Raw genomic sequence first — 12,213 nt, forward strand, 5'->3', positions numbered from 1 at the left:
TGTTAGACTGAATCTGAAGCCTCTGTTCCTCTCCTGCAGCTCCCACAACCTCCCACCTGGCACCCCCCACACCTCCAGCCTCCCCATGGCCCAGCCTGGAATGAAGAGGCTCTGTCCCCTCACTCATTGTCCTCCTGGGGCCATCCCAGTGCGAGGTCCTGATGATGCTGTGAACATTGTCATCCATCACTTCCCAGAAACAGATGCTCAGGCACGTCCAAATCTGGGATTTCGTGTTCACTTGGCTTCTGGAGCAGCTCTTTGTCTGGTGATGGATTTCGGGGACAGTTCTGGGGTTGAAATGAGAATCCGCAACCTGTCTGATGCAACGGTGGTGACTGCCTACCACCAGTATGGAAAAGGTACGGCATAGAACCTCATCAGGAGCTTGGGAGGGAGGCCCCAAGCTAGGGGACATAGAGGCTGTGTTGGGACTCTGGACAGAAAGGAAATCTCCTCCACTACTCCAGACTCATCCCAGCCTTCCTGGTTTCAGTAAGAATTGCTCAGTGGTGCACTGTGGTTTGCACTGTGGTTTGCACTGTGGCCAACTGTGTACATATTTATTCTCATTGAATCTTTCCATCAACCCGAAGGGTAGGTGTGGGGATGCTGAGGGACTTGCTCTGAGGTCACACAGGTAATAGAAGGGAACAACTTCCCACACAGAGGCAAACTTCTAAAAACAATTACTGTTGAAAATCACTTAAATTTTCCTCTGAGTACATGCACACTTGCACACACATAATATTGCACACTAATTCTTTTGCACTAAAAACTCCAACACTTTGTGTTTTGACCAAAGTAAGAAAAATCTATACAGACATTCCAGTGTTGGACTCATTCTACTTAGACAACCACTAAAACCTAGAAATGATGGGGGGTGGTTAGTGGAGAATTATGATACTTTCATGCTTACTAGCAGGATTTAATATCTTTTTCTTTTAAAATTATTTTTTGAACATGGTATATTCTCATGGTGTAAACCCCACATTATAGACAGATGTATAGTAAAAGGTCCTCTTCCCACTGACCCTCAGGCAAACACTGTCTGCTGTCTCTTACATCTTTTATAAATGTTACTTTCCCTCTTTTCCACAAATGGAAATACATGATGCACAGTGCCCGCTTCCTGCCCACTTAAATGCACGTCCACATCTTAGAAATACTCCTGTGTTAGCACAGAAAGATCCTTCTGTTCCTTTGTGTGGTTGCCTAGTAGTTCATGAACTCAATGGCCAAATGCCAAAGTCCAGCTTCAGCGAGGAGTGGGTACCCGAAAAGGGATGGAGAGGGTCGGCGAAAATAGCAAACACAGACAGAGACCTCAATGCATCATTATGCACGTTCTCTCTCTGCGGGCTGTCAGTGTGTTGCAGCTGGAGCCCAGTAGAGCATGAGACAATGCCTTTTATTTAGATTTTTCTCTGCAGGTGGATTTTGGGTACTATTTTTATTGTATCAGCAAGCTTAAATCAGTAGTCCAAAAAGCAGGGAGGAAACTTTTTTAGAGGTCAGCCAGTCCTTTCAGCATGTCTCAGGTGATCAACTCGTGCTTCTTTTTTCCTGGAATCAGGTTATCAGATCGGCCATCCCTTCATTGTCTTGAAGTTATCTTGTGACCTTTTTCTGTTAGCAAGCTGTGGTTAATATCCACCCTATTAACAGGGTGGCAGCTATTTTGTAGATAACCTATATCTATTCTTAAATGTAAATACAACTTTGCTAAAAGGAAAAATGTTAACATTTCTGTGGCCGTGTAATCTTGATCTAAATGTTAAAGTGACCTTGTGCACAGCACCATCCCTCACAAAACTAGGTGTACTCTCTTATTCTTCTAAAATCTAATTTTGCAGGTTTAATAATTTTACAGAATATATTTTTATCCCAATACCTGATTTTTAATGATCTGTTAAAACTGGACACCACCAAGTAAAGGGGGTTCTACAGTTTCTTTCCCATATACTTAATTTGTCCCAATCACATAATTTCTCATTAATGCCAACCATTCTCTTGCCATAAATCCAATCTCCAGTAAATGATGTTTGCCAACTTACATTAGGTTGCAGCTCATATTTAGTCATGAGCAGTGCTTTTGGAACATATGTTGGTGTGGTCAATTTATCATAAGGGGATAATTTAAAATTGTACAATTTACTCGGATCCTCTGTAGGAATGTTTAGTTCAGTGACCGCAAAATCATTTGTGTTATTTTTATAATCTTTTGGGAATTCAGAGAACTGCCACGCTAACCAAAATATTGAAAGAGAAAGCAAAAGCAGTACCACAAAGCTGAGGCAGGAACCCTTATGGTTGTAGCAAGTGCTCGTAGCTGCGGCCTTGCTAACAGCTCTCCCTCTGGCGGTCCTGCCAACTCAGAGAGGGCAGCCCAAGCTTACTCCTTTAGGATCCTGCCATGGCGTGGACCGCACCAGCCAAATCCATTTAACCATTTTTTTTTTATTGGTGGATACTGAGATTGTTTCATTATTGCAGACAACATTGCAGTGAATAATTGCCTGTGTATACCATTTCACAGGAAAGGGAAGTTATTTCCTCAAATGCTGTGTACATTTGTAATTTGGTAGTTATCGTTTAACTGCACTCAGTTAGGGCTGTCCGGTTTATACTCCTGTGCGTGTGTGGATGTCAGTATGACAGGTGGAAACAGTCTCTTTCTGAAGTTTTAATTTGCATCTTACCAGGTTCATTTATGTGAAATTGTCAATATTTGATGATATTTAACGAAGAAGAACACTTTAATAGTTTCCCCTAATATAGTGTTTGTATGAGCTCTTTTAGTTAAGAGAAAATTCGTCCTTTAGTATGATGTAAGTTGCAAATATATGTATTTTTGGTTGCATTTTGTGTTTTGGCTTTGCTTATGGTTTTTTTCTTTTCATGTGGAAAATTTAATTTTTATTAAGCATACTTTAATCAACCTCTTTTACGGTTTCTGAGTTTTATGTCATCGTTAGAAATACCTTTCTTACTCCAAGTTTATAAAACAGTTCTCTCATGTTTTCAAACTAGAGTTTTTGTAATTCCACTTTGCACATTTAAATATGTAGCACATTTGAATAAATAATCTGGCATAAAGTCTGAGGTGTAGATTCCATTGTATAGTGTTCCGAATGCCCACCCAATTGGCCCCAAACCACTTGCTGAGTGATCCCTCCCCACACCAATCTGAAACGCTCCCTCTGTCCCGTGCTGCTCTCTGGTCTGTGTGCTCAGGCAATTTGCAACTTTCATCCTAATTCCTTTAATAGCCTAGGTGGTCCCAGCCTCTTTCTTTTATGAGTCCTGCTCCGTCCTGCACTGGGAGGCCACTGCAGCATCGGGGCATTCCCGCCCCATCAATGGCTGTCGCAAATTGCAACATTCTTCCAGTTCTTTTATTCCCCACTTTTCTGAATCACTGTCTTAGACATTTCTCTGACCATAGTGGAGTTGGCTTCGCTGTGTGAGCTATTCTGATAATCCTTATTTTAGATAGATGAGTTTAGTGGATTTGTCTTTATTGAAATGACAGATGTTTGGCCTTAGATCTGTCATATTTTACATTATGGGCTCTGTGTAAATTTTAAAATACATTTCATTTAAAAATTTTGTATGTCTAAGTTAGCCTTCTGATATTTGGGAGGCTTGTGCCCTTGTTTTAATTGATCCCCTTTACCCTTCTGTTTCTTTAGAGTGTCCATTCATTACCCACTAGAAGCCATGATGGAATTGGTATATTCTCCCTTCTTCCCTTTCCCCTCCCTCTTCTATCACCAATTTCAGTCATCTACATTATTTTTATTAGTCTTTTGTTAAATTTATATGCCTTTTGATTTCCAGCAACTATTTATGAGGCAATCTATTTTAATCCACAAATCCCACCTTTTTATCCTCTTCCCTCCCAGTTTTGGTTTGCTATATATTTTCTGCATTGTCAGGATATATAATGTTTACATTTTTTTGTCACCTGTTTTTTCTACATTTGTTTTAGTTCTAGTTTTAGAGTCAAATATATTCAGTTCTCACTCTCAGTTTTTTTGCCATGCTGTTCCCATGAGGTTCACTGAGGTTTGTTCTTCGGTAGATTTTGTAGGAAGACTCGTGGAATAAGATTCTCTAAGTTCCTGCATATTCAAAATTGTTTGCTACCATTTTAGTTGAATGTGCTGGCTCTTAAATCCTTGGCCACATGTTCTTTCTTGGGGACTTTAGGTGTTTCTTCACTCTCTTCTCTTGTGTAACTGGTTCTGCAGGTGTGGGCCAGCAGCATCACTATCACTTGAGACTGGTTTGAAATACATACTCTCAGGCCCCATCCCAGACCTATTGAGTCAGAAATGCAGGAGGGAGAGCCTGGCAGTCTGTGTCTTAAGAGACCCTCCTCGTGATTCTCTGTAGATTCTTTCTTATGCTGTGACAATACTAAGGTCAGCCTATTTTTCCCCCTTATTAGTGACAAAGTTTTGTCTGGCTGTCAAAAGAATGATTTCTCTATATTTCAGCTTCAGTAGTTTTACCAGACCTTGTCTCAGTGTTGGCCATCCTGGGTCAGATTTCTCTGGCACAAGCACATCTCTTTTCAATGTGTAGAAATGTGGTGGTGTCCTTTGTTTCAGGAAAGATTTCTTTAATTATATCTTTAAATATTTTTCTGTTCCAGTATTTCAGCTTTTCTCGGGGGAGACTCTGGTCATACATGTGTTAGATTTCTTTTGTCTTTTCTAATCTTTTCTGTTCTTTTATTTTTATTTCATCTTGCCTGCACTTCCATTTTTTCCTCTATGTCCCTTCTTTTGTGTTCTGCAGCTTCTATTCTGTTATACTCTTTGAAATGTTGCCCTTGTTTCTAGCGTTTCTGCTCTCTGGTTTTGCATCACAGAAGCTAATGATTCCTCGGGCTGTTAAATCATTTTATCTTCCCTCAGTGTTTTTCTGGTAAATGATCTCAGTCTATTATGAGTGTCTACTGAGTACCCCGTTAACTTTTGTAGTATCTTATATCTCCTGATGCCTGTCCTCCCTTCCTTTTTTCCTCCCTTTCTCTCTCTTTCTTCCTTCTTTTCTTCCTTCCATTTTCTTCTTCTTTTTCTTCATAGTATTGCTCATAATTGAAAGAGTTGCCTTTTTTCCAAACTAGCTGTTTGTAGGTGGTACGTGCATGTGTGCTTGTGTGCATGTCTGTGCTTGTGTGCATGTGCATGTGTATGCATGTGTGCATGTGCATGTGTGTGTATGTGTGTGTGTGTGCACACGTGTGTGTGTTTATGATATTCATAGTCATTGAGTTCTCACTTCGAGGCATCTTCTCTTCTCTCCCTCCAGCACAGTTCCTACTCATCCAAGCCTGACTTTTGCTGTTGTTAGCAGCTTTTGCATCTATTTTGTATCTGAACATGGTATCTATCTCATTTCACACACACACAAAAAAGTTTTCATTTTTGTTTACTGCTTTGGGATTAATTCCTAGAAGATTTAGTGGAAGGCTGACTGTATCTCCAAGTTCAAATCAGATCTTGCTCTATTAATTTTAAGCATTTACAACTTTAATATATGTTAATTGATTTCTTTATTGCTTTAAGAATAAAATAAGGAATTGGTGTTATATCTCCTAATAGGGGTTAAATCTAAAGTCAACTTCTAAGTAAAATATGCCTATGATTTGATCGCACACAGAGTTCCAAAGTCAAATTCCCCTGACTCCATAGAGCATTTTCTTAACTATTGTATAAACTGCTTTTCCTCATAGTCATGATTCTGCCTTTAAAATGAAACATGAACAATATATTGATTTATGCATAGCACAGCTCTTAATTAAGTCCTGGTCCCCGTGAATGTGATGATCTTCATGGGTGCCCATTTCTGTTTCTACTTATTAAAATTTATGTGCAGAAATTTTTTGGACACAGTTGTGAGAAGCAGTGTTATAAAAAAATTTGAATGAAGCTATAAACGATGTCTTAGCATTTAAGATGTAGCTTCCAAGTGAGAATACAATTTGGGAAAGTGTGCCCATTTCCTGTTTATGTCAGTTTGGCCCATGCATAATATAGGATGCTATAGTTGATTGAATTTTGTCCCCCCCAAACTCCCTGAAGCTTGAATTGTGTCCCCCAAGTTTTATGTATTAGAAACTTAGTCCCCACTGTGCCTGTTAAGAAGGTGGGAAATCCTATTATGGTAATTGAAATTTGGACCCTTGAAGAGGTGATTAGATTGTAGGACCGTGCAGTAGTGAATGGATTAAAAATGGTGGTCAGGGGTGTGGTTCCGAGGGCTTTAAAAGAAAAGAGTCTCTCTCGCTCTCTCTGCTCTCTCTGCTTCCACCATATTGCAATGTGAGACCCCAGCTTCACTTTTGCCACCCGCAGATGGACTTTGGACTTCCCAGCCTCAGAAACTGTGAGCAATAAATTTCATTTATCTTTATAAATTATCCAGTTCCAAGTATTTTGTTATAAGCAACCTAAATGGACTCATACAGATGCCCTTCTCTCTGTCCCTTCCTCAACACGGAATTCCCAAATCCCCCTGTATACTGCCGTGTTCCTTACTCTTCCTTGTAGACATGCTTTTGCCCATTGAAGTCATTCCCTCTTTTCTACTTATGCTACTACTTGCAACTTTCCTAGATCCATATATTATTCCATAAATTTTGATGTAGAAAATGAAGAGAGGGAAGAGTCTTAATTCCTAAGAAATAATTGCATACTCTATGCCTAGGATAAATTATTTAACCTTTTGAGCTTCACTTGATAAACATTCGTGTGCATCTGATAAGTGCTCTGTGATGAGGTTTTGGGACAAGGAAGACAGTGTGGTGAGTCTGAGAGGGAAGCACAGCCCTGTCCTTTGGTCAGTGCCAGATGCAGTCCCACTTTCTACCTGCCTCATTCAGAGAGGCTCGGGGGTTGCGAGTCAGCCAGGTGGAGGTGGGAAGAAGGACGTCATAAGCTGAGAGACGGCTGTGCACAGGGGCAGGTTGTGATGGAGACCAGGATGTCTGGGAAGTATAGCCTTGCTCTGTTTGGATGGTGAATCGGTTGTGTGCTTGGCAGGGCCAGGGAAGGGCGATTAGCACCAGCCCAGCTAAGTGTGAATGGCTCATTTCAGCTGATTTTATCCTGTGACACATGGGGAATCACCTAGCATTTTAAAGCTGGAGAATAACATGATCCAATGTACAGTTTAAGAATATCGTGTGTAGGATAGGGGTTAGAGAATTGCTAACGGTCTTTCCAGTTCAGTGGAATTGTATCAGTGATCTATTGTTGTGTTAACAAACCACCCTGGATGTAGTGCCTTAAAACACAGCCATGTACTTAGCTCACAGTTCTGCTGGGAGTTCTCTGGGTCTGCGCTGGTCTCAGATGGGCTCATTCATGGATCTGCAGCCAGCTGCCAGCCAGCTCGGTGGCTCTTCTCCTGCAGGTGACTGGCCCTTGGCAGAAGCCGTGGGGGTGACTCAGTCATGTGTCTGTCAGCCTTCAGCAGTCTGGGCCAGGCTACTTCACATGGTAGCAAGAGAGGGCAAGGCCAGGACAAGCAAGACATGTCAAGGCCAGGACTAGCACCGATTCAAGGGGTGAAGAAATAGGCTCTACCACGTGATAAGAGGAGCCACAGAGTCATGTTAGAGTCATATCGTAAGGCTGTAAAACAGGGAAAGGGTTTGGGGCCATCTTTGTAATATGCTATAGCAGTTACTTGGACATATTTCCATTTGGCTGTTAATTTAATTTGGGGTTTTTTTTGCCTTTCTGTGTGATGACCAGTATCTATTTTCATCCTTATGAATATTTCCTGCTGCACAGGATTGGCCACATAATTCTCAGGGCCCAGTGGAAAATGAAAATTCAGAGTCCCTTGCTCAAAAAAAGTATTAAGAATTTCAAGACAGCCGAGCATTAAACCACACACGGAGCCCTGTTGAGTGTAGGCTCTCTCTGTGTGGCTACCACAGAGACAAGAAAAATCACCTTTACTGTTTCTGTTCCCATCTTAGTTACGCATCATGACCATCTACAAATGTTAACTGTTATGCCTGCTTTTAAAAATTCATCAAGTGTCCACTCTTTCTTCTTTTTCCAGAAGGCATCTACATGCTCAAGGCTGTTATTTACAATGAGTTTCACGGATCTGAAGTGGAGCTTGGGCCTTATTATGTGGAAATCAGCCAGGAGGCTGTGTCTGTGTTCATGAATTCCAGCAGTGTCCACAAGGATGAAGTTCTTGTCTTCACTGGCTCCTACATGAATCAGGAAAGTAAGACCTGTGTCTAGAGTCTGCATAACCTCAACTATAAATGAAGCATGGCTCTGTCTGATTTAATTATACTGTTCAAGTTCTGACAGTTCTCAATTTGATATGGTATCCATTTATTCTTTCCTCACTGAGAAACTGTTCATGCAGATTACTGTGTTCTTGGGGGAGAGGAGTGTGAAGATGAAGTCCTACAAGATCCTAGCCTTAAGGAATTTGTCATCTAGTAAAGACACCAGACATGCATATGAAGGATATGAGATAGGACATAAAAATGCCTTCAGAAGGACATGGCTAAGGGGCTGGGAGATTTCAGGAGATGGGATTACGTGTAACTGTGGAGGTAGGAGCTGGCACATATGATGAGTCTGGAGGAGTGGGATGGCCATGAAGAAGCCATGTGGGATGGGATGGACGGCGTGGCTATGAGCCAAAGCAGAACCGAGGGACAGCGCAGGGTGCTTGCTGTGGGTTGGTTTCTGCCCAGTGCCTCCCTCCCATCACCTAGCTTCATCCCACAACCACCTGTAGGGGGCTGTTCCCTTCATGTCACTTTTACACAGAGGAAGCCGAAGCTCAGAGGCCAGTGGGGTGGGGTGGGGACTCCAGCCACATGCTGTCAGGGGAAGAGTCCAGGGGGGGGCAGTCAGAGACAACCCCAGAATGTTCAGCCCATGTAAATGGAATGTGGAGCCGCCATTTCCCAGAAGAAGTAAGAGAATCCACTGGGAGATATACTCCAAGGAATTCATTTCTAGAAGTCTTCAGAACTTGTTTTACACATCGACTGTACGTTTGCTGTACAGCCAGTCTGATGAGAAACTCTCCCTCCACGAAACTAGAAAATACGTAGGGGAGGAGTATTTCAACCTGTCAGCACACACTAACCAGCCGGTTGGTCATTCATATTGACTTGTTTTGTCTAGACTTTGAATGAATACATAGCCCATCTAGCCAATGTGAAAGCAGAATGCTTGTAAATCCCCGTTGGTTCTGTGCCAGGACTTAGAATGGGCAGGCCGGGGTTTTCGTGCAGCTCCACAGATTGGTAACTGGATAATCTCATGCAGCTCTGTGCATTGTACTTTCCTCACATATTGTGACTTCCAGACTGTGGTCAGAGTTAAGGCCATGGCACTATTATTCATGGGATATTTACTTTTCAAAAATTCTAATGTGTGAGAGAAGAGCAAAATATCCATTCTATTTTATCTGTTTCAAATAAACATTTTCTCCTTATAAAGAGAAAAACTGTGCAGAAGAACAGCAATAATTATAAAAAACCTACTTCCTTTCTTAATATTCCTTTGTGATAAATGAGTTCTAAGTCTTCCTAGACATCACAGTCCTCTTCCAGAATCTAATACAATGTTCGGGATCTGCCTTCTAATACATACATACATACATACATACATACATACATGCATGTGTGTGGTATGTGGTGTATGTAGTGTTTGTGGTTTGTGCATGTGTGGTATGTATGTATGTGGTGTGTCTGTGTGGTGCGTTTGTATGCAAAATCTTGTGTTGTATATATTTTTAATTAATTTATTATTTTTTTTACATTTTAAGATGTGGAGCAGTTGTGGGGGAGGGGGAATCCCCCATTCTGTCAGGGGAGTCCAGGGAGCTTTTGGTGGCAGCTTGGTTGTACTGGACTGGATGCAGATTTTGGAGGGGGCATGGCTGAGGCCCCTGAGTGCTTTCCCCCACCCTGGAGCCCAGGGTGCTTCTGACTGAAGCTCAGTTGTCACTGGGCTAGATATGGAGGTCGGGGGTGTGTGGCTAAGGCCCTTGGCCCCCCTCGCGTTACATTTTAAAAGACTTAAATCCCTGAGGCTTATCTTCGGATTGCCATTTAAGAACCCCTGAGAAGTGAGGACTACTTAGTGTACTCATTGGAGAAATACTTTAAAAACAAAACCATCTAGCAAAGTAATTAACATATTTCAAAGGAATTAATGTATTTACCACTATGTAGGGAGTTCTCAGGAGACAGGGAAAACATTTAAAGAAAATTTTAATGAGAAAAACCTTGTGGCAAAGTTCATGTTTCCCAGCTCTGTCTGATTTCAGAGCACACACTTTGAATTTTGAAATTTATTGAAATTCAAACAAGGAAAGTAAAAAAAAATGGGAAATATTGGCATGAGACAAGTGGATTAATTTTAAGACTTTTTCTCTTTTCTTTTTTGTTTCTCATTTTAGGCACTGTTGTTATGCACCATTTTCCATCCATTTCTTCGTATAATGTGTCCTTTATTTCTCAAACCCAAGTGGGTGACAGCCAGGCATGGCCCATCATGACTGTTTGGTATAAGATGCAACGTAAGTTTTTGCTCTCATTCCAGATCTAACAAAGTCTTCCCCACCGGTCAGTTGAGATTAGGAAAGCCAGAGACAGCACTAGGTTCTGTTTTCAGCTCTTCCTGAGATTCCCATTCGCCTTTGAAAAAGGTCCTTGTTTACCTGCCGTTTGTTCTAGGACTTTTCTAGAAGCTATAGGCATTAGGCTCCCATCTAAAGGTATGAGAAGGCTAGTGATCATGCAGAGTCACCTGCCAGCTCCACACACCCCCCCAGGCCCCTTCCAGCAAAATTCCAGACGCATTGGTCGTATCGCCTTATGAGCTCTTGCTCTGCTGGCCTTCGAGCTGGGGCTGGCATTGCCCTCGTGGTCCTGCAGCTACGTCCTCAGCACAGCCCTATACTCATCTGACACTCACTATCTGTCACTCAAGGCCATGACTAAATGGGAAAGCAGAGATACCAATTTCTTCCGTGTTCATGTGTCTGCACCTCCTTTCTTTTGTTGTAGCTATCTCTGTCTACACAAATGGAACTGTGTTTGCCACAGACACAGACATAGCATTTGAAGCTGTTACCAAAGAAACAACACCGCTGGAGTTTGTGTGGAATTTTGGAGACGATCCACCACTGAGGACCACTTCAAGAAGCGTTAAAAAAAGATTCAGCATCCCGCACTGGTAAAAAAGGGCATCAGGATGGGTAGCTGTAGCGCAGCCTGCACTCGGTCTGAGGATCATCGTGCTGCTGCTAAAATCATTTTAAGGGTGTTGCCTTCGCATTATAATGAGCCACTAAGTGCTTCTGTGAATGAACTCCAAAATAAGATTTAAAGGAAGAGGGACACACCTTCCTTTAGCTTGAACTGAGTGAAAAGGTGTTGGGCTTTGAAATCAGACAAGGCTGGGTTCACGTCCCTCTCAGCCTCCCATGTGACCTAAGGAATTCCTCATCTGAGGAAGGGTGGCATGCTTACCCCACTGCTTTACAAAGAGAATTAAATAACGAAGAAGAAGTGGTCAGAAATATCACTCCCTCTTCTGCCCAGTAAGATGAAAATCACTGGGTACTGTGGTAATTCTTACAAATTAAATACCAACCCCCCCTGCCTTTCTCTTGAAGACATATGGACCTTCTCCCTAGCTCTGAACGTGTTCTTATTCTGCCATCTGCCTTTCCTGCCCTCCTGGCCCCATCCTGCAGGTATCGTGTGACAGTCACGGCTTCCAACAGGATCAGCAGTGTGGTCTCTGAGCCCCACCTCATCAGGGTACAAAAGAAAATCGTGGCCAACCGGCTCATGTCCACCTCCTCAGCTCTGGTAAACTCCAGTGTGACCTTTGAGTGCAGAATCAACTTCGGCACTGATGTTGCTTACCTGTGGAACTTTGGGGATGGCACTGTCCGCCTGGGGAACAGCTCCACCAGTCACGTCTACAGGAGGTAAGACACCTCGGGCCAGCGGGTGCTCCCTGCAGACTGCCTGGAAGCGGCTCCTCAGGGCATCGGCACTCAGTTCCCCATAGCCGAACTGCCTTTCAGTCACTGTAGGTGACAGATAGTTAAACAGAGACAAGTAAGACCCGGATCTGGCTGTCAGGAAGCTCATAGTCCAGGGAAAAGATGAAGAGGAAAAGAGATACT

The 12,213-nt window shown here is 42.4% G+C and overlaps 1 protein-coding gene across 1 annotated transcript in view; it reads left to right on the plus strand.

The window, feature by feature from the left end:
* Positions 1-12,213, plus strand: part of PKD1L1 (polycystin 1 like 1, transient receptor potential channel interacting) — a 128,105-nt gene that overhangs the window by 19,905 nt on the left and 95,987 nt on the right. Inside the window, exons 8-12 of the mRNA XM_063087766.1 lie at positions 40-362; positions 8,092-8,265; positions 10,471-10,590; positions 11,081-11,249; positions 11,773-12,012. Coding sequence (XP_062943836.1) covers positions 40-362; positions 8,092-8,265; positions 10,471-10,590; positions 11,081-11,249; positions 11,773-12,012 — 1,026 coding nt within the window. The remainder of the gene's footprint in view (positions 1-39; positions 363-8,091; positions 8,266-10,470; positions 10,591-11,080; positions 11,250-11,772; positions 12,013-12,213) is intronic.

The sequence above is a fragment of the Cynocephalus volans genome, chromosome 2 (assembly GCF_027409185.1).
Source record: "Cynocephalus volans isolate mCynVol1 chromosome 2, mCynVol1.pri, whole genome shotgun sequence".
Classification (NCBI taxonomy): domain Eukaryota; kingdom Metazoa; phylum Chordata; class Mammalia; order Dermoptera; family Cynocephalidae; genus Cynocephalus; species Cynocephalus volans.